The sequence below is a fragment of the Euleptes europaea genome, chromosome 14, assembly GCF_029931775.1.
Source record: "Euleptes europaea isolate rEulEur1 chromosome 14, rEulEur1.hap1, whole genome shotgun sequence".
NCBI classification, from domain to species: domain Eukaryota; kingdom Metazoa; phylum Chordata; class Lepidosauria; order Squamata; family Sphaerodactylidae; genus Euleptes; species Euleptes europaea.
In genome coordinates this window covers 60,746,063-60,768,795 of record NC_079325.1, presented here as the reverse complement: position 1 = coordinate 60,768,795, position 22,733 = coordinate 60,746,063, and the positions used below count along the sequence as shown (strand labels likewise).

Sequence of the window (22,733 nt, the reverse complement as noted above, 5' to 3'; positions counted from 1 at the left end):
CAAGCACTAGTTTATTTGCCGGGTTGATTGCTGCAAAGCCTCCATTTGCCATGAAGTTTTCTAGTAATTGGCTTCAAAACTATATTGTATGTCATCTATTTACTGCCTAGGGAGGGAAGGTAGCATGATATAGCCCGATCTTGTCAGCTAAGCAGAGTCAATACTTGGATGGGAAACCACCAAGGAAGACTCTGCAGAGGCAGGCAATGGCAAACCCCCTCTTCTTCTCACTTGCCTTGTAAGCCCCTTGCTGGGGTCACCATAAGTCTTCTGTGGCTTGAGAGCACTTTACACACACACTCAAACACAGATTTGCTGCCTTTGATTTCACCTCAGCTGGCTTTGCTACTAGTGGAACATGTTTTCAAGCAGCAACTGCATTTGTTTTTAAGAGTGTCTGGTCCTTTGTTCTGGCAGACTCACAGTTTCTTTCCAAGGAAACAGTTTAATTCCTGACTCAAGTGTTATGCACATCCCTCTTCTCCAGGTAGTAAGAAGTTCCAGGGAGTAGCACTTCTCCAGCTTGCTTCCCTTTGAGGGAAAGAGCACGGGAAACCTGAGGTGTTTGCTTTGCAAACAAAGAGGCACTCCTGCGGAACAGTAGACCTGCTATCCCACATCAGACTCGCCAGAGAGAGAAAGAGATCCCCCCCCAAAGTGCTTCACCCAACTTGTGCGTTGCCTGTCTGCTTCTCTCTCTCTTCCTCCCAGGGTCAAAACTGAGCTTCCTTTTCACACAGATACACACCTACCTACCCCTCTATCTAGCCAGGAAGCTCCCCTCTTCCAGTCCCTGAGGGCCACTTGGCCAAAACCATTTTCCAACCCTCAAGGCCCATTAAGGAGAATATCTAAAGAAATTCAGACATATCACCACTCCTTTTGCCATCTAGGGTAGACTGAGGCACAGTGAAGCCACAGCCTGCAAATATATCTAATTGCTTCAGTAGGATTGTTTTTAGAATCCTCTGGATTCCTAAGGATGATGTTACAACATCCTGCAAAGGTCCCATGAGCAGGAGTTGAGAAGAGTCTAATATCTTGCTTGCAGGGCTGCCCCTGAGCAACCCAGAGGTGTGACTCCATGAGCCTCAGTCCAGAAGCATCAGTCCTTGGGGGAACCAGTCCTGGGCCTTTCTGGTGGCATGTTGTGTCCCCGGAGCTGGGGCTGTCAAGACAGAGAGGCCATCTTAAAACCATTTTGCCTCCTTGACATCTGTTTTGTTCTCCTTGGCTAAATCAGCCTGCAACTTTTCACTCCCAGGCGTAGCCTTCTCACAAACACCAGATGTCCGTTATCAGCAAAGGCCGGATTCAAGGTTCCTTCTCACACCACTGTTAATTAGTTCACAAAGAACATCTGATATGATGAGATGGGAGGGGGGGGAATTTGCTCATCTTCCCTTGTGAACCCAATTCTGGTTCAAACCAGTCCAAGACACCTAGAAGGTTCCAGCCAAGAACCCCTGTGACTGGGAGCTAAGTGTCACCTGCTTGTGGCCCTGCTTTTCCCATAAGTTTCAGCATTCTTCCTTCTTCAACTGTCTCTGCTGCCAATTACTGTGTGGCTTTGAACCAGGATTTGCTTATCAGGCCTTAAGAACCGGCTAACATCTTTAAGTAACTATTTAGCTAGACAGACTTTGTTATTTTCTTGTTGCATCAAGCCATTGACCTTGAAACTCGTGTTTTTAAGTCTTTTTGCTTATTTATACTCAATAAGCTTTTTTGCTATTATTGTGAGTTTACTGACCAAACCCAGAACCGCACAGTTATGTTACCAGGAAAGAAACAGGGGCTGTGTTTCCACAGGGGCGCATGTCTGTAAATTCTGAACATGCAGAGCAGCTCAGCACTGACGTAGGGTGCAGCTTACTTGGTCTTTTCAAGATGTAAAAAATGCCATAAACCGAGTATTGTCTGTTTGTCCTGAGACCTGAATTTTGATGACGGCTGCTGACCTGACTTTTTCCAGGGGCCCGACCAAAGAAGATCCAAAGGAACGGCGTGAACAGCCCAGGCACCCTTCAGTTCCCCGCTGAAAAGGTAATGGGAGTCTGCCTGCCAAGGAGCGGATAATGCTCCTCTTGGCTGCCCCGCAAGCTGCTTGGCTGTCTGTGATAGCAGGAGGGAAATCTGCAATTAGCAGATAAGGCTCGAGTCAAGGGAGTTAAGCTGGGAGAGCTCTGAGGCAGTTTGGAAACCACTTAGGGCCATGTCTTGGTCTCGATCACACAAGATCCTTTGTGGGGAAGATGAGAGCCCTCATCCTTTTTGCTCTTTGGTGGCATTTCAGAGTCCAGTCTGAGATGTCTTCAGTGTGTTCTGGGAAACAATAGTCTAAGCCTGCCTTGATGCAGTACAAAGCCGAGGCTCAGAATTTGGAGAGAGGGTCATTGGTAAATGCCAGCTAACAAAGTGAATGGCTCCAGTGATCTGCTTTTCTGGGGTGTGAAGTTAAGTTCAATCCACATGTTAAGCCCCTTCTGAAGAAGTGTAATACTTTCTCTATAACTGCTGGTGCTCTCCAGCAGTGACAAAAGATCACATTCTCCGCCTCACCCCTTTGGGTCTGGCAGCCCTCCCGTTTCATTACATTCGCTGGGCCCTGATGAAGGACATGTCCAGAGGAGGGCAACAAAGATGGTGAGGGGTCTGGAGACCAAGTCCTATGAGGAAAGGTTGAAGGAGCTGGGTATGTTTAGCCTGAAGAGAAGACTGAGAGGGGATTTGATAACCATCTTCAAGTACTTGAAGGGCTGTCATAGAGAGGAGGGTGCCGAGTTGTTTTCTGTCGCCCCAGAAGGTCGGACCAGAACCAACGGGTTGAAATTAAATCAAAAGAGTCCGTCTAGACATTAGGAAGAATTTTCTAACAGTCAGAGCGGTTCCTCAGTGGAACAGGCTTCCTCGGGAGGTGGTGAGCTCTCCTTCCCTGGAGGTTTTTAAGGAGAGGTTAGATGGCCATCTGTCCTCAATGCTGATTCTGTGACCTTAGGCAGATCATGAGAGGGAGGGCATCTTGGCCATCTTCTGGGCATGGAGTAGGGGTCGCTGGGTGTGTGTGGGGGAGGTAGTTGTGAATTTCCTGCATTTTGCAGGGGGTTGAACTAGATGACCCTGGTGGTCCCAACTCTATGATCCTAGACCTCTTTTGCCTCCAGGTTCCCAAAGGAAATCCAGTTAAAATGCTTAAAAGTTATTTCCACCACCATACTGCACTTTAGCAGTGTCTGTTTAAAAACAGCACAGAAATAGTATACATAAATAAATACATTTTGTTGGAGCAACAGCCACTATTTCTTCTTCTTTCTAGGACCAGAATGGAGAAAGTCACCACGTGACTGACCTGAAGACCACTGAAAAAGAGTATTTGTCACTGCCTGCTGGATCCAGTAAATACAGGGAAAGCCAAACCCTTTTTGAAACAAAATCTCCAATGTCTTGCGGATTCCCATTGGAAGCCAGTGATGTCCGAGTCCAGTTGGTAAGATGATGCTAGTGTCTTTTTAAATCAGTGGTTCCCAACCTTTTTTTGACCAGGGACCACTAGGACTTTTTTGTTCGGTGCAGGGACCCCAAGGTTCAAAATAAAAATTCTGGGAATTTGAAAATAAACTTTAATCATAACTGTTAGTTAAACATTAAACTTAGAATTATATTTGAATATATATATTTTATAATAGAGAACTTTTAATTGAAAATATTAATTTATTATGGGTTTATAACTTTGTTTCGCAGACCTTAATTTAGTTCTCGCGGACCCCTGAGGGTCCATAGACCCCTGGTTGGGAACCAGTGTTTTAAATGAATGATGTCCATGTAAACATGGGAAAGTTGCTTTTCTTCCTGGCTTCATTGGTGCTTTACTGTGTTATATTATGAAGAAAGAAATATAAAGCACAGCCAGAGAAACCAGCAGACCAAAAAGCCCCGGGCCACTAGTCTGCATGCTGTGGGATCTCAGGCCTAAGCAGGAACAGTGGAAAGGGATTGCATTGGTCACAGCCCATGCCAAGTAATGTTCAGATTAAAGTGCTATAGTTCAGCAAGAGGCAAAAAAAGAAGCAAGTTTCTAGCAAAGCAAAAGCACATTAGGTTTTAGACGTGCTTAACTCCCGAGTCTGTCATTTTTCTGGAGTTTATTTTACAATTATTTCACAAGAGTGATTTACAGTGAAATTTTCATCTAACTTAACTGCTGAACTTTGGAGTTCATGATATGGAGCTAAGTGGCTGCTGAAGCCATTCAAAGGAGGGTGATGCTCTTCTAAGCTCAAAGGGCCTTACTCTGCTTAGAATTGCACCGTGGATCTGGCTGGTGGTGTGGTTCAACACTTCCACCCTTTTGAGTGTTCCCTGGGAATGTTGCCGGCTGAATGCCTTGCAGTAGGCTTCTCATTCGGGACGGCCTGGCCACCATTAATTATTAGCAGTTGCCTTCAGGGGACCACGTGGTGCTCATAACCTTTTTGCACCAATTAAAGCCCAGCATATAAAGTTTAAGAAAAGGAAGCTGAAGACTCACTGCCCCGAGCCTCATCAATGCTGGGGAGGGAAGAGCCCCAGAAGAGGGGTGGTGTGGTAACCGCAGAGCATCCTGCTTGCCTGCAGTGCTCAGGAGCTTGCTGATCACATGTGTAGAGCTGCAAATTGGTTTTCTGTTTTTCTGTTCTGACTTCTCAAGTGCACAGCTTTAGGATCCTAACATTGGTCTCAAACCTCTGGCTTGAAACCAGATACACGTGTGGTAGATACCCATCCACCTGCCCCCCCCCTCCCCGAAACAGCAGTAGCTGCAGCTGCTCTCCCGGAATCACAACGGATCTCCCAAGTACAGAGGTCAGTTCCCCTTAGGTTTGCCAACTCTAGGTTGGGAAATTCCTGGAAATTTGGTGGTGGAGCCTGGGGAGGGCAGGGCTTGGGGAGGGAAATGACCTCAGCAGGGTATAATGCCATAGAGCCCACCCTGCAAACTGACCATTTTCTCCAGGGGGGCAGATCTCTGTCATCTGGAGATCAGTTGTAATTCCGGGTGATCTGCAGCCCTCACCTGGAGATTGGCAACCCTAATTTCCATGGAGGAAATGGCTGCTTTGAAGGGCATTATGCCTCTCCGAGGTCCCTCCCTTCCTTTAACCCCACCTTCCCCAGACTCCCCCTCCCAAGTAAGGTCAGTTCCCCCTTAGGTTTGCCAACTCTAGGTTGGGAAATTCCTGGAAGTTGGGGGTGGACCCTGGGGAGGGCAGGGCTTGGGGAGAGAAGTGACCTCAACAGGTCCACCCTCCAAAGCAGCCATTTTCTCCAGGGGGACAGATCTCTGTCATCTGGAGATCAGTTGCAGTTCCAGGTGATCAAAAGATAGCGTCATCAGGAATGGAAATTCTGGGTGACCTCCAGCCCTCACCTGGAGATTGGCACCACAGGACTGATAGCAACCACTGGGTGACTTGATGCCACCTGATTTGCATGACTCAGCCAGGCCTGGCTGCTTGCTGCTCTTCAGCCGCTACAACACACCGGCTTTCGTTGAGTGGCTGCTGCAAGCAGCCAGGCCTAGTTGAGTCACGGAATGCAGGTGGTGCCAAGGTCACCCAGACTCCGCTGCCAAGCCTCGGGCAGCCAGCCAGCCTCCAGGGGATCCTCCGCTATCCCTCCTCCAGTGGAGCTGGTACCTGCCCTCATGAAGAAATATGTTTACAGTTCTCTCCGGCAATGTCAGAAAGTAAAAACAGGCTTCCTTTTACTAATAGATAAGAGATGAACTACTAGATCAGTAGATGAGAGATGTTGGACACTCTTCCCACGCACCCTGTCGGCACCTGGGGTAGAAATCCCGTGTAATGAAGCATGACAAGGTGCCAGTATTACTTCTGGGGTAGACTCTGTCCTGGCCGCAGCATCAGTCCTGGTGGGGCTTGGCAGATCTGCAACTGGGCAATTACTGGAACCCACCTCTCTCGCTGCTTGCAGGCCTTGCCTAGCCCTCGTTTCTAGCACTGGAGACTGTAGCAGACAGTAACCGCACGTGTGTACAGTTTCCCATGCAACCGGAAGGACTGGCGTTTGTAATACTGTGCAGGGAAATGCCAGTTCTCAGGCTTTGCGTGGAACCTCCAGCCTCCCCTTGTTGGGCCAGCTGCTCTCCCTTTGGAGCACCAAGAGGACGGGCTGTACCCATAGGCGTACCCAGTGCCCACATGAGTGGCTCAGTTACAATGGCAGCTGAAGCTCAGTCCTGTCCTACCTTCCTGTTATATTACAGTGTCCATGATTCTTTGGGGCTTTGTTTCTGTTTGCTAGTATGTATTTGTGTGTATATTGAGAAAGGCACTGCTGACAGTTTTAGCATCAGTAAGGTACCTTGCCTATCAGGTATAGTGGAGTACAGGCTCTTGTAAAGCATGAGGAGCCAAGAGCACCATATGGTCATTGTTTTGCACATGTTGTAAATAGGGTTGCGCCAAAAAAAAAAAAAAAGTAAATTTTGGGTTCGGGTTTATTCGGCCGAAAGTGTTTAAACACTTTCAGCAGGCAGAGAACATAACTCTGAGACACTTTTGCCCCACTAGGTGGACTGTTGGAGAAGCTTCCGTACAGTCAGCGGATTCAAATTATAGGGAGTTGATTCAGTTCTTGGAGAATGTATCATAAGAAAAGAACATAAGAAAAGCCCTGCTGGATCAGACCAAGGGCCATCAAGTCCAGCAGACTGTTCACACAGTGGCCAACCAGGTGCCTCTAGGAAGCCCACAAACAAGACAACTGCAGCAGCACCATCCTGCCTGTGTTTCACAGCACCTAATATATTCAGCCTGCTCCTCTGATCTTGGAGAGGTATGCATCATAACTAGTATTCATTTTGGCTAGTAGCCATGGATAGCCCTATCCTCTATGAACATGTCCACTCCCTTCTTAAAACCTTCTTCTGAGCAGAGATTTTGGGGAGGTGAGAATGAGGAACTGGGTCAAATAGCGGTAACAAGGCAGGAAGTCCTAGAACATCTAGACAAACTGCAAACTAACAAGTCACAGGGGCCAGACGGTATTCACCCTAGAGTTCTTCAAGAACTCAAATGGGAAATTGCTGAATTAACAGTGATATGCAACATGTCCCTTAGATCAGCCTCTGTACCAGAGGACTGGAGAATGGCCAATGGAACACCCATTTATAAAAAAGGTTCTGGGGGGACCCAGGAAATTACAAGCGAGTTAGCTTAACGTCTGTTCAAGGTAGCATTATTAAAGATAGAATTGTCTCACTAACCTTTTAGAATTTTTTGAAAGTGTCAGTAAGCATGTAGACAGGAATGAGCCTGTGGACACTGTATTTGGATTTCCAAAAAGCTTTTGACAAAGTCTGCTAAGCAAGTCCTCTTATAGATTGAGAGCTGGTTGAAAAATAGGAAGTAGCAAGTAGGAATAATTGGTCAGTTCTCACAATGGAGGGATATGAGCAGTGGGGTCCCTCTGGGATCTGTGTTGGGACCGTTGCTTTTCAACCTGTTCATCAATGACCTGGAGTTGGGGGTGAACAGCAAGGTGGCCAAGTTTGCAGATGACACCAAATTATTTGAGGTGGTTAAAACAAAATTAAGGAGCCTGTGGCGCAGAGTGGTAAACTGCAGTACTGGGGTCGTTTTGGGTTAAGTGCTCACATTTTGGCATTTACCACACCTTTTCTTTTACCTGCTTTTGTCCCTGGCTGGACCCCTAAGGGGATCGCCAGGGCCTCGGGTTGGAGCGAAGGCCGAGCTCCCCAAGTGCAGTGCTCGTGGCTGGAGCCCTGGAGGGTTCGCCAGCACATACGCCTTCGCAGGTTGGGAGGACAGACGAGCGTGCTGGAGACCCTGACCTGTTGTGGGACATTGTGGAAGAAGTGTTCCAGACTGACGCGGAGGTCACCCGGTTACTGGGCTTTCTACGTATCCAGTGGAATCGCCTAGCAGAGGTGAGCCCCTGGAAATCTCAGGCCGCTGACCATCGTGCTCGAGTCGATCTTCAGCAACTGGATTTTTTGCTAGAGGAGGTCCGGCTGGCGCAAGAGGACTTAGAGGTGTTGACTCATTTGTTGGCGGGGCTGACGCTCCACGCCTCTTCGTCGCCGTTAGCAGGCCCGATTCGGACAGTACCCGTAGGGGCCATGGCGGCAGCTCAAGGGGGAGCTGGTCCTCCAACCGCACCAGATCCTGAACTATGCCTACGGGACGCACAGAACGCTGCAGCCAGGACGATCCTGACTCTTTGGGATCTACCCCCGGCCACAGCAACGGTGGCCGATGTGGACAAATTGTTACGCGCTGACTTCGGTTCCACCTCGACGGATCTGACTCCCCAAGTCCAACTGTTGTTGGACCAGACTAAATCGAAAGAGCTCAAGGTGCTCTTGGAACAAGTGGCCTTGCCCCTCGTAATGGCAGCGGCCGCTGCCAAGCTTGAGAGGGAGCAAGCACTCGCAGACCAGCGACGTGTAGAGGAGCAACTTTTGGCTGAGGCGGCTACCGCCCGGGCACGGGCAGCAGCGGAGACTGATGTGCAGCCAAAGGAATGCGAGGGACACGGTGGATTGTTTCCCACATTTTCCTCGGATTATAGCCTACCTCGAGACGCGGCGTGCCAGCGGCGTCTCGCCCATGCCTCTAACGTCTTAGAGGACTCAGAGGAGGAGGACTACATTGATTACTATAACCACAGGAACAAATGGAATACAAACTTCAGAGTCAGTCAGGCTCGACGTATGGGGGAAGGGGGTCGGACGAGGAAGTCCACTTCCTACGATACCAAAACCGGGACCTAATGGAGCGTATGGCCCACATGCAGGATCAACTGGATTTACTGATGCGCGACCAAGACCGCCTACAAACCCAACCACAGCCGGGGCAGCCGACCCTGCCACCACCGACCCTGCCACCACCAGGACAGCCAGCCCAGCCAGAACCCGGGGGGGGGGCTCAGCCACAACCTGGGGGGCACCTGGGGGGGTGCCAGCCCAGCCGCAACCGGGAGGGGTCCCGATCCAACCACAACCCGGAGGGGGAGTGCCGATCCAACCCCAGCCGGGGGGACCGATCTTGCCGCTACCAGGGTAACCGCCAGCGGCACCACCCCCCGCGGCACCGATTGTGCAATGGAAGCAGCCCCTACTACGAGCAACCTTTGGCGGCTCGGTGGAGGCTCTGCCCTGCTTCCTACATCAGGTCGATAGTTACATGAGGGAACAGGGGCAACACTTCCCCACGGAAAACAGCCGAGTATGATTCGTCTCCTCACTTTTAGTGGGTAAGGCCATGGACTGGATGGTTCTCCAGTTTGATACCCGAGCCCGTTCCATAAGGTTGCTCAACGACTTTATGCGAGCGTTGCGGAGACGTTTCGAGGACCCTTTTCAAGGGGAAAAGGCTAAGACAGCCCTCCTCCAGCTTCGTCAAGGGTCCTCCTCGGTACGAGAATTTGCAGATGAGTTTCAAAGACTCGCTAGTAAAATCGTAGATTGGACTGAGGCTACCCAGATCCATTATTTCCGTGAGGCTTTACATCCCGAGATTTTGAACTGGGCTTACATGCAATGGGATCCAGCCACTCTGGAAGAGTGGATTCTACTGGCTGAAGAGACAGAAAGTCATCGCCAGTTTATTTCTTTGGGCCAAGGAGGGGGGAACCCAAAAAGCCTCTCCAAAACCCGCAGCTCCTGTCCCGCGGTCGGCTCAACCCGTGCAGGACCGTGCGTCGCGGTTTCAAAGGGGAGCCTGCCTCACTGCGGTGCCATGGGTCACTTTGCTGCGGTCTGCCTGTTGCATCCAGGCCAACCGTCCCCACTCCCTGGTCGGAGGGGACGCTTCGCGGTAGAGGACGCGGTCGGAGGAGCACCGCCGCGGATCGAAACATCGTGCCAAGACGGAAAGCGCCCCCAGCTCTCCATGTCGAGGAATCTGCAAACACTCCTTCACCAGCGGACCCGTCGAGGTCCCGGATTACAATTGCCCCAGAAGGGGAAAGCTCGGTTTCGTCAGAAGAGGACCACCAGTGGGATCCTCCTGCTTTAAACCTGGATTCCCCCCTGGATCAGCCAAAAAACGGACTGGGTCTGGTGAGTGGAGCGACACCGCAGACCCCTGCAGATGGTTTTGCAAAACCCAAGGCTCCTGTGATGGTGAGTGAGCTAGCAGAGACTGTATATGTAGACATTCTGTTACAACATTGTAGTAAAAAGGGCCCCCAACTACAAGTCAAAGCTCTCATAGATTCCGGGTGTGCCCGTTCTTTGATTAATGAAGCCACTTTTAAAGCGCTGAAAGTTAAATTAGTGTCCCTACCAGCCCCTGTTCATTTCGCCCAGATGGATGGCAGCGACTTTAAAGGTGGCCCAGTGGATCGTCACACACGGGGAGTAGCGATGGGCATAGGCCACCACTGGGAGCAAATTGACTTCACTATAGCTCCCAACATTCGTTACGAGGTGGTACTAGGGATTAACTGTCTTAAGGGACACAGCCCCTCCATTGACTGGGGGGCAGAAACATTATCTTTTTCCGATCCGGGCTGTGACCGGCATCGGTATGAAGTGGCTGTCAAAACCGTACTTCCCCCACGTTCAACTCCGGCCTTAGCTACTGACTCGCCCCAACTACCTGTTGAATATTCAGATTTCACGGATGTCTTTGATGTACAGGAGTGTAATATGTTACCCACCCACTGCGGGATGGACTGTGTGATTGAGGTGGTGGGGGACGGACAACTGTCCAAGAGTAAAATATATTCCATGAGCGCCTCTGAGAAGGCCATGCTGTGAGAGTTCTTAGACAAAAACCTAGCTAGAGGTTTCGTCCGACCCTCTAAAGCCCCTCATTCAGCTCCCGCTTTCTTCGTGCATAAGAAAACCGGTGACTTACTGTTGTGTATTGACTTTCGGAAACTTAATACAGTCACTCAAACCAGTGCATATCCCATTCCTTTGATTTCGGATCTTTTGGGGCAACTCAAGGAGGGACGCATTTTTACCAAGTTAGATTTGGTCGAAGCCTACTATAGGATCTGTATTCGGGATGGGGACGAACCCCTAACAGCCATTTCTAGTTGCTTTGGTATGTATGAATTCTTGGTGATGCCTTTTGGATTAAAAAAGGCTCCAGGGGTCTTCATGCAGCTCATTAATGAGATCCTACATGACTTATTGTTTAAAGGAGTGGTGGTTTATTTAGACAACGTACTTATTTACTCAAAATCCATGGATGAACATGTCGGCCTGGTTAGGGAAGTGCTGCAACGTCTAAGGGACAATCAACTCTATGCAAAAGTGTCCAAGTGTGAGTTTCATCAAAAGCAATTAACTTTTCTTGGCTATATAATCTCACACCACAGACTCACGATGGACCCGGAGAAAGTTCAAGCTGTCGTCAGTTGGGAACCACCCTCCACTCGCAAACAGGTCCAACAGTTTTTAGGGTTTGCTAATTTTTACAGGGGGTTTCTTCCCAAGTTCACTCAGATTGCGCTCCCCATCACAGACCTCCTTAAGACAAAAAGAAAGGGAAGCACAGCCACCTTGCCCTCGGCTAAAGTGCACTGGTCCCCTCAGTGCCAAACTGCATTCGATACTCTTAAACGTCTGTTCACCTCTGAGCCGGTGCTATGACACCCCGATAACTAGAAAATGTTTGTGGCCCAGGTAGACGCTTCGGACGTAGCCATGGGGGGTGCACTGCTACAGCGGTGGGCGGACGGTCAACTGCATCCATGCACCTACTTCTCCAAAAAATTCGCACCGTCCCAGCTAAACTGGCCGATTTGGGAAAAAGAAGCGACTGCAGTGCAACATGCCCTCACGGTGTGGAGACAGTTTTTGGAAGGGTCCAAGGTTCCTTTTGAGGTATGGAGCGATCACAAAAACCTGGAAGCGTTAACAGGACCCCATAAACTGTCCACAAAACTTGTCAGTTGGGCGGACTTCTTTGGCCAATTTCGCTTTGTGCTCAAGCACGTACCTGGGAAACAGAACGTACTGGCTGATGCCTTATCCAGACTGCTCCAATAGCCTACCAAGCTTGAGCTCCCCACAGAGTCTCTGTTCACTCCAGCTCAGAGAGGTTTACAACCAACTCTAGCGGTCCAGACCCGATCGCAAACCAATCACCCTGCGCCCCCTCCGACAGGGGGGCCCGTCCAAAGTCCGACCGTGTAGAGCGGCCCAACCGCTCCGCTCCCCCCTCCACCACCACCGACATCAGCTCCTGCCCCTATGAAAGAACCCAATAGCTCGGAGCCCACAACCCCGGCTGTTGAAGGTCTGACCGAGTCCTTCAAAGAGACCCTCCAGCGTGCTTGCCAAGCCGAATTTTCCATGCAAGCCCTCCCAGCTGCCCTGACGGAACAAGGGGGGTATTGGTTCAAAGATTCTAAGTTATATGACCCCAAAATACTACGGAGGGAGGTACTGGAATTAGTCCATGGAGCCAAAATGGCTGGTCACTTTGGTTTCCTCAAAACGTTGCATTTACTAAGACGACAGTTTTGGTGGGGGGGCATGCGTTCAGACACGGACTCCTTTGTCCGTGCTTGCCCAGTTTGCACTGCTGCGAAACGCCCCCAGGGCAAACCGCCTGGACTATTACAGCCCTTGGAAGTCCCCACCAGACCCTGGGAAGTGATTGCTATGGATTTTATGACTGACCTACCACTTAGTGATGGGAAAACTGTGTTGTGGGTAATCACTGACCTTTTCTCTAAACAGGTTCATTTAGTACCTTGTGCAGGTATGCCTTCTGCTCAGAAGTTGGCCCGCCTCTTTGTGTCACATGTCTTCCGACTACATAGCTTCCCACGCAAGGTGGTCAGCGACTGCGGCAGTGTTTTTGTGGCTAAATTTTGGAAAGCCTTCCTGAAATTGGTTGGGGTGGAACAGGGATTGACTAGCGCCTTCCATCCCCAAACGGATGGTCAAACGGAACAAGTGAATGCTGTTTTAGAATGTTACTTGCAATGTTATGTTAACTACCATCAAGATGATTGGGTTCAACTGTTACCTTTTGCTGAGTATGCTTATAATAATGCTGTACATCAGTCCACTGGATTTAGCCCTTTTCAAGCCGTCTGTGGTCACGACTTTGGCCCCGTCGGCCATATTGATGTGTCAGGGGAGGTGGGAGGTACTGATGTAGCTGAGTGGATGCAACCTGGCCGTGGCTGGTAAAGAATTTAGAACGTGCTAAACGTAAATATAAAGCTCAAACCGACAAGCACCGTTCACCAGGTTCTGACTATGGGGTGGGGGATATGGTTTACCTGTCCACTAAGAATTTAAAGTCGACTCGTCCCTGTGGCAAACTCAGTGCGAAATACTTGGGTCCGTTCCCCATTAGTCGGATCATAAACCCAGTAACTGTGGAGCTCAAACTCCCAAAAATGCTGAAGCGCATCCATCCCGTGTTTCATGTCAGCTTGCTAAAACCATATATCCCCTCCCCAGAGTGGCATCCTGAACCATCGCCCGAGGCGCCTGTGTTAGTGGAAGGGGAGGAACACTTCACTGTTTCCAAGATCCTGGATTCATGTATACGCCATGGTTCTCTTCAGTACCTAGTTCGCTGGAAACACTTTGGTCCGGGCCATGACGAATGGGTGCGAGCACGTGATGTTTCTGTCCCTTGCCTTGTTTGCGAATTCCATACAGCTCATCCTCATCGTCTGGCGCCCAAGGGGTGACGGGGGGGGCCTTTGGGGGGGCAGAATGTCAGGCCTTGCTTCTGCAACGGTTTCCCAGCATGGCCTGACACTGTTTAGTCTTCCTCCCAGATGCCTAGTCAAGGCCGTTTCTCTAGTTATGCTTCCCAGCTTTGAAGTTCCTGTGAACTTGCCTCCCTAATCCAGGGAGGGGGTTTCATGCTCCCCTTTGCTATGTTCCCCCACATGTCTTAATATGCCCTGCTCGATGCCTCTGTTCTTTGTAAGTGCCAACTTATTTGCAGCAACTGTGTGCCTCTGACTGTTCCAATAAATCAACTCTCTTTTGGACTTTTGGTTTGTGGATGTTGTTTTGGGATCGTTTTGGGTTAAGTGCTCATAGTCTGCCACTGGAAGAGAGTGAACAGGGAGAAGCTTTCCCCCCTCTCACATAATACTAGAATGCAGGGTCATCAGCTGAAGCTGGAGTGTAAGAAATTCAAAACAGATAAAAGGAAGTATTTCTTCACACAACGCAGTTAAATTGTGGAACTCCCTGCCCCAGGATGTAGTGATGGCTGCCAACTTGGAAGGCTTTCAGAGGGTAGTGGACATATTCATGGAGAGGGGTATACATGGCTACTAGTAAAAATGGATACTAGTCATGATGCATACCTATTCTCTCTAGTATCAGAGGAGCATGGCTGTTATATCAGGTGCTGTGGAACACAGGCAGGGCGGTGCTGCTGCAGCCATCTTGCTTGGGGGCTTCCTAGAGGCACCTGGTTGGCCACTGTGTGAACAGACTGCTGGACTTGATGGACCTTGGTTTGATCCTGCATGGTCTTTCTGATGTTCTTATATGTCATTTAAGTACAGGGTATTTTGAATTGCTACATCTTAACGAGTGGGTTATACCTAGATGACACAATTTGTATACCACTAATGATACCAACACATGCCAACTATTCGGGTGGGGAGGTGAAGAGAAATTGGGAAGGATAGGTGGAATATGGGAGGAGAGGATGCTTGTGGGTGCAGCAGAAGGGGTAACGGGATTAGAAGAATATTTGAGTGCACTGTAATTTTAAAAATGTAAATAAAGAAACAGTTTGCATTGTTAATTAAAAGTTAAAGTTGTATTTCAGCTGTCTGAAGATCATTTGTTGAAGCCTCTCTGAATTTCTGGGAAGCCCCCTTAAATTTCTGGGGAGCCCCTCACTAAATCCCCCATGGCCCCGCCTCCATAGATAGTGGCACAGGAAGCCCCTCCCTGTGACGTCATAGCAATGCATCTGGCCCAGCCCCCACCCCACCCCGGAAATTGGAAAGTCCACGCCTCTGGCTGTGCCAAACAAGGCTTGCACTCTTTTCAGTGGAGCCCTGTGCCCAGTGCCAGCTCCTCTGTCGGGGAGGGTGGCGTGCCCTGCTGCCAGGCCAGGCCCAGGCCCTCTTGCCTTGTGAGCTCTTCTCAGCTGAACTGGCTGCTCCTCGCAGCTGCCAGCAGGATTTGTCCTCTGAGCTGCAGCCCCCAGGAGGTGCCCTGTCTTCATTAGGCACTGCAGCCGCTCCCCTGCCCCCACTCTGGTCTCTGGGGCAGGTGGGGCCAGCCCTGGCCATAAGGGCTGGCTTTTCTAAGTCAGAGCAGCTGTCAGACTTCCCTCTGCGCTTGAGTTGTGGCGGAGGCCCCCTCCGAGCCTTATGGTCACAATCCATTCCTTCCCTCTCCAAGCAGCTATCCAGTCAATCTCTGGCCACTACCTGGAAAGGCTGAGGGGGGACGTGATTGCTCTCTTGAAATATTTGAAGGGCTGTCACTTAGAGGAGGGCAGCGAGCTGTTCCTGTTGGCAGCAGAGGAGAGGACTCTCAATAATGGGTTTAAATTGCAGGAGGAAAGGTACCTGCTGGACATTAGGAAATATTTTTTTTACAGTGAGAGTTGGAATAGACTGCCTAGGGAGATGTTGAGCTCCCCCTCACTGGCAGTCTTTAAGCAGCGGCTGGACAAGCACTTGTCAGGGATGCTCTAGGGTGATCCTGCATTGAGCTGGGGGTTGGACTAGATGGCCTCTGGGGGACCTTCCGGCTCTCTCATTCTGTGATCTAGATCTATGTCTGCTGTTCAGATCCAGCCAGGCATGCCGGGGCGGCTCTTCGGCTGCTTGGCAGAGTTCCAGCCGTGGGGGCTCTGGAGCTGGCTCTCCTGGGCAGGAGCCCCTCTTTGCTGTTGCTCTCAGGAGGTTCTGGCCAACCAGCAGGCTCGGAGGGCAAAGGAGGGCTGCGTCGCTGCATGCCCCTTGTGTAGTGATTTTGCAAGCGTGGCAGGTGGCAGATGTTCATGGTGGTGTAAGTTGCCCTCCTTTGGCAACATTCCTATTCTGAAGCCACAGTGTGGAGAACACAGACACATCAACACTTTGGAGACAAACAGGATCCCGTCGGCTTTTCTCCACTGCTGCCCTTGGGGATGTTGATGGCTGCTGAAACCAACAGAACTTCAAAATAGCTGGCTGAGGCTGGGTCCTGGCCCCCAGGTGGCGGATGAAAACGTGGCGTGGTCTTCAGTGGAGGGGTTCCAAAGCTGCATGTGGAAGAGCTCCCCAACCTGTGGCTCACTTGCTGGAGCTTCTCAGGGCCTGTCCTCTCACCTGCTGGGCCTGGAGAAATGGGGGGGGGGGCTGCTGCTGCCCAGGGCTGTTTGCTTCACTGCTCCTGCATTGTGTGTGATTGTTGGCTCAATCTGATTTATTCAGGGTATTTCTTATCCTGATTTTTTCTCCCCCGAGTAGCTTACAAAAAATGCCAGTACTATTTTAATAAGCAAGCAGTTTATACAAAATACAATCTCTGCCAAACTTGCTCTCCTTCTATTTATAAGATACAACAGGAGGAGTGGGTGGGTGGAGAGGTGGGAGAAAATCTAAATCTTCTCTGAACTCATGGGTGGGTTGAAGAACATCACCAGCTCATGTGCAGATGGCGGCTCCTGAGGGTGGCAAAGGTGTCTTGTTCAAGGGGATCTGTCTGGAGGGAAACAGGTGTCTGCAAAGGCTGGCTGTGTTTGTGCCGAACGCAGAGCAGCCAAGAGCAACTCTGTCACTTTAAGCTGAAGCCCAGCCTAGATCGGGGGTCACTGGTGTGCTCTGCGTTTCTCACATGGCTGAGCGCCTCGCATAAATCTCTGCTCCAGCAGCAGCCTGCGAAGGGTGAAAGCCGAGGAGCTGTGACAGGGGAGCGGTCAGGTCTTGCTCCAGGCCGCCAGCTGTGGAGGACTCCGGGTGATCTCTACTCCCGGGGATGCAGGAGCCCTTGAGAGCCGCTGGCATCTAAAAGTAAGTCTCCAGCTGGTGAAGGTGCCCGTCCTCTAATGGGGGGGGGAGGGCCTGTGGCAGATGGGTGGAGGGAACCGGGAGTTTTGATTGGCTGAGCAGTGGGTTGCAAAAGCCAACTCCATTTGAAGTCTGCAAGAGCCTTTCCCTTGGAACTTTGTGGTGACTTTTCTTGGGAGTAACAAAGGAATGAAGCAGCTCCAGCATGCAGCTGGCAACCCCCGGGAGGCCGAGGGCCCCTTGGGTGTGCTGCCAGTGGGGGGGGGGGGCTGTTGTGGTTTGTGTGTAAAGTGCCATCAAGTCGCAGCCGACTTATGGCGACCCCTTTTGGGGGTTTTCATGGCAAGAGACCAACAGAGGTGGTTTGCCAGTGCCTTCCTCTGCACAGCAACCCTGGTATTCCTTGGTGGTCTGCTTGGATGCAAAAGCCAGAAGAGGTTTCCCAGCAGGGACCAGCTCTGCTACATGAGAGGAAAGGAGACGCTCCTCCAGTGCAGACCGGACCCGCTGGGCACTTTTTCCTCTCTGCAAAGATGCCCATGCCATTTGCTGGTGGGGGAGGGGGGCCGAGAGGTCGAGGTCCCATGTCTCACAGCTCCAAGCGCAGGAAGGGCCCGCAGGTTCTTCTTCTGAGCTGGCGGTTTATGTAACTCTCTGCTCTGTTTGGATCTCTCTGGTGGGGTCTGCTCATTGTCTGTTGTGTGGTGTTTTTTTCCATAACAGATGAAGGGTGCTCAGAGCTGTGGGTGCCTCTTCCAGCAGTCTCTTGCATTATGCTCATTGCCTGGTGTTGGGATGGGGGGGCAACCCCATGCTTGCCCTTTCTCCCCCCCCCCCTTTTAGCATTTTAATGAGTTGACTCCTGACAGGCCGGCCCAGGAGACTGGAGGGAGAACCTTTTCTAATCACAAGTTCTCCAAGGTGGCCCACATTCTAAAGTGACCAAGAAACAAAGGGCAGCTGGTGTTAGGTCGGGAGGGGGGGGGGTCACCAAGAGCAGGCACCAGTTTGGTGCCCTCTGTGCCATCGTCTCCCCAGCCACTCATGAGCTGCCATTTGAGCCCTTGAGGGTGGATACACGTCTGCAGTGAAAGGCAGACCCTGCCCCTAACGCTGCCCACCCATGTAGGTGGCTGCATGCACCCGGGGGGGGGGGGTCCTTTGCAACATCAATTCTCTCCTCCCTTCCCACTGCACACATGCAGCCTTTCACTGCACAAAGGGCATTTGAAGAAGAAGAGGAGTTGGTTTTTATATGCTGACTTTCTCTGCCACCTAAGGAATAATCAAACCGGCTTACAATCGCCTTCCCCTCCCCACCACAGACACCCGGTGAGGTAGGTGGGGCTGAGAGAGCTCTAAGAGAGCTGTGACTAGCCCAAGGTCACCCAGCTGGTGTCATGCGTAGGAGTGGGGAAACCAACCCAGTTCACTGGATTAGCCTTCGCCACTCATGTAGAGGAGTGGGGAATCAAACCTGGTTCTCCAGATTAGAGTCCGCCGCTCCAAACACCGCTCTTAACCACTACACCACGCTGGCTTTCATTTGCTAGCATGTCAACTGTTTGACCATTTGGACCCTTTTAATTGGTTCCTAAAACTCTGTCCCCTTCAGCAACCACAGGAATCAGTCAGCCCAGAGCCAGCAAAATAGGATGGAAATATCATGAGTGATTCTAACACGGATGGCTTGCAGTTCTTGATTCCTTCCCATGAGTAGCTGGTGTGGGGGCAGATGGGTGGATGGGGGCATTAGACCCAGGAGGTCCAGTCTGGAGTTAGGCTCCCGATGCAGGTGAGAGTGTCTAGCTCAGAAGCGCAACAGAAGCCAGATGGAGAGCCCTGTTGGTTCAGAGGCCGGGCGTGAATCTCCTCCTGCCAGCATCCAGCAGTCTCTGAACTCGCCTGTGCTTGCGGCTGGCGTGGCCCTCTCACTGCTGTCGGCCCCTTTCTCCAAAGGCCTGTCTCGAGCCAGGGCTTTTAGTGGCCGTAGCAGCATCCTTTCGAGCCCAGGACAGAGCCCCGGCCCAGTGGCCCACTATGATTCTGGCGCCTGAGTTGAGCTGTGAACTGGGTTTATTCATGTGCGTGCTTGCTGTGCTCTTAGAGAGCAGCTCTCAGGTCCAGTGGAGCAACGCTAGCCTCTCAGGTCTGAATGTTCTTTTGAAGGAGGAAGGGTTCTCTTTTTCCTGAGGTGGAGAAAAGCAACACCGGCCCATGCTTTGTGCCCCACCACTCTGATGTGTGCATCTGTGAGCACGCATCCTCTTGAGCTGGTAACCACCAGTGGCTGCCTTTGAGTGTGTGGCATGATGTGCCATGACTGGAAGGGAGTCGGGGTGAGACTTTGTGGCTTTTGCTCTTCCCATTCCAAATCTGCAGAAGTGGGGCGGACTCCTGCCCGTGCTCCCGGGGGAGCTCCTGCTGCGGGGGAGAAAGGTCAGTGTCAAAAGCCGTCCCTCAATAGTGTCAGGCCTTTGCCTTTTAGCTGGAGCAAAGGCTGTTGACATGAGTTAGGCCAGGTTCTGGCCACACGTCAAGTCCTTGGTTCTCATGCCTCTGAACGTCTGTGTACAGTTTCACTCATCCTGTTTTCTGCAGCTGTGATAATGTTTAGTCTGCCTTAGGACTGTCGATTCGGTTCCATCCGAACTGAAAAACAGCCGAATTTCCCCCGATTCTGTGGTTTCTAGTTCGGATAGAACCAAAGTCAAAAAAGGCGGGAAAACAACAGGCCGAACTCGGCGAGCTCAGGTGGACGTCTGATAAATTCGTACAAATTCGGCGCCCCCGAATCAGCATTTTCCCACGGCCATTAGGTGGCCAAGCTGGGTCTTCTGGCCAATCAGTCGCCGATGAGTGCGTGAGGGGATAGAAAGAGAGAGCGTCTGTGTGTGTGAGAGAGAGATCCCTGTGTGGGGGGGTGCGTGTGCATGGTCCCGGTTTTGCTGCGCGACCCGGGGGCGGGGGGAGAGAGAGAGAGGCCATTTATGCATGGGAGGTTTTGCTTTGGATTTGCCGCTCTCTAGATGCACATTTTTCCCATCCAAATTCTCAAAACTCAACAGTAAGACCCCATGCAGAGTTCTGAGAATCTGGACGGGGGGAATGTGCATCTAGAGAGCGGCAAATCCAAGGCAAAACCTCCCGTGCATAAATGGCCAGAGAGTCTGTGTGTGTGAGTCTGTATTCCTTCCATTGCTGCTGCTCCTGTGATGCTCTTGTGCTGATCGTGAGAGATCCTGAGCTGAGCTGACCTGCTGCTGCTTGCTGGAATCAGTATGGATTACTCCTCCTGACACCTGCTTCTGCTGGAAGAGAAGACATCCACAGTTTGACCCATTTTGGGGCTTTTCTCTATAACTTTTTTTCTGTGTGTTTGTGGGGGGGGGGGAAGCCAAAGGGGGGTGGGTTTACCTGTTCTGGGGGGTGGGCTTGATTACCTCTGTGTGGGACTGTGCTTTCTGCTGTTTTCACCGGTTGCCAACTTCGTGTGGAGTTAACTGTGGGTCAGTGAGTCTCTCTCTGGCTGGCTCCTATTGTTTCCAATGGGCTGTGCAGCCGCTCCTGTTGTTTCTAATGGGCTAGCTTGTCATTAGTTTTAGTACATCCCATGTCAGTGAGTCTCTCTCTGGCTGGCCCGTTCTTCTCCTTCGTTTGGAATTTGTATCTTCTGGTTGGGGGGAGGGCTGTTCTGCTGGGGGGCCTTGATCTCCTCTTTGCAAGTGTGATTTGGGGGGGGTTACCTGTCCCGGGGGGGGGGCTGATCTCCTCTTTGTGAGTGTGATTGTTGCTGTGGAAGATTTGAATCCAGCAGCATGAAATCTATCAATCCTGAAGATATGCAATTTGTGCAGGTCGCACTTACGCTAGTAGCCTTATAAGACGCACTTTGGCTGTGTTGAAATGAAAAGATATGTTACCCATGCTAGTTACGCTGTTTACTTACGCTTTGAGTGGGATGCACTTTCGGCGTAATTACATTGGCTTAGAAGCCACGGTCTGGCTTCTACTGTGTGTGTGGGGGGGAAGCCAAAGGGGGGGGTGACCTGTCCTGGTGGGGATACGGCTTGATCTCCTGTTTGCGAGTGTGATTGTTGCTGTGGAAGATTTGAATCGAGCAGCATGAAATCGTTCAGTCCTGAAGATACGCAATTTGCGCAGGTCGCACTTACGCTAGTAGCCTTATAAGATGCACTTTGGCTGTGTTGAAATGAAAAGATACATTACCCATGCTAGTTACGCTGTTTACTTACGCTTTGAGCGGGATGCACATTCGGCATAGTTGCATCGGCTCTTAGAAGCCACGGACTGGCTTCTACTGTGTGTGTGTGGGGGGGGGGGGAAACCAAAAAAGGAGGTGACCTGTCCTGGTGGGGGGACGGCTTGATCTCCTTTTTGCGAATGTGATTGTTGCTGTTTTGTCTGGTTGCCACCTTCGCCTGGAGGTCAGTTAGGGTCGGTGAGTCTCTCTCTGGCTGCCCCACAAACAATGGGAGGTTTTGCCTTGGATTTGCCGCTCTCTAGATGCACATTTCCCCCATCCAAATTTCCAAAACTCAACAATAAGCCCCTCTGCAGAGTTTTGAGAATTCAGATGGGGGAAATGTGCATCTAGAGAGCTGCAAATCCAAGGCAAAAAGCTCCCATGCATAAATAGACAACGAGAAACAATGGGAGGTTTTGCCTTGGATTTGCCACTCTCTAGATGCACATTAAGGATTGCCGGCTCCCATTCATTCCAATGTGCTTTTTATTACCTTAGGCAGATGATGAGAGAGAGGGCACCTTGGCCATCTTCTGGGCATGGAGTAGGGGTCACTGGGGGCGTGGGGAGGGGAGGTAGTTGTGAATTTCCTGCATTGTGCAGGGGGGTTGGACTAGATGACCCTGGTGATCCCTTCCAACTCTATGCTTCTATGATTCTTTACCTTGTTTTTTTGGCTGTTTCTACTTCAGCAGTTACGTCTGGTAGTCAATAAAATTCTATAATTCATCTTTCAAATACCATTAATTCTCCCTTTCTTATAAACATAATCAACAGAAATGTTAAGCTTCCAAACATTAGTTAGTCCTTCAGTCTCCATCCACTTTTAATCCTCAAATACATAATAAAGAATTTTGAAGCGTGCTGAGACAGCTGTGAGTCCAGCAATAGTTGTGTCCACTTCCAACCAAACACATTTCAAGGAACACCAATTTAACAAGTGCTTGCCATGAAGCGGCAGCCCAGTAAACTCAGAATGTCCATATAAGCGCTCACGTCAATCTCTATTGGAGCAAAGGAGTCTCCAGTCTATGGTCGGGTCTCACTTTACCACATTAGAGTAAACTCTGATCTTGCGCAAACAGCATAACCTGGAATCTAGGCCCTGGTGCATGACTGTGCCTTCTTGAGAATCATAGAATCATAGTCGGAAGGGACCACCAGGGTCACCTAGTCCAACCCCTTCACAATGTAGGGAATTCACAACTGCCTTTCCCCCACACCCTCAGTGACCCTTACTCCATGCCCAGAAGATAGCAAAAAGCCCTCCAGGATCCCTGGCCAATCTGGCCTGGAGGAAAGTTGCTTTCTGACCCCCAAGTGGCTATCGGCATTACCCTGGGCATGTTAGAAAGGCCACAAGAACCAAATACTGGCACAACCCTTCCTGCCCTCCCTCTCATAATCTGCCTGTTCACAGAGTCAGCATTACTGTCAGATGGCCATCTAGCCTCTTCTTAAAAACCTCCGGAAGGAGAGC

The 22,733-nt window shown here is 50.7% G+C and overlaps 1 protein-coding gene across 1 annotated transcript in view; it reads left to right on the top strand.

The window, feature by feature from the left end:
• GPSM1 (G protein signaling modulator 1) overlaps positions 1-22,733 on the top strand; it is a 95,272-nt gene that overhangs the window by 47,582 nt on the left and 24,957 nt on the right. Inside the window, exons 9-10 of the mRNA XM_056860209.1 lie at positions 1,976-2,046; positions 3,317-3,487. Coding sequence (XP_056716187.1) covers positions 1,976-2,046; positions 3,317-3,487 — 242 coding nt within the window. The remainder of the gene's footprint in view (positions 1-1,975; positions 2,047-3,316; positions 3,488-22,733) is intronic.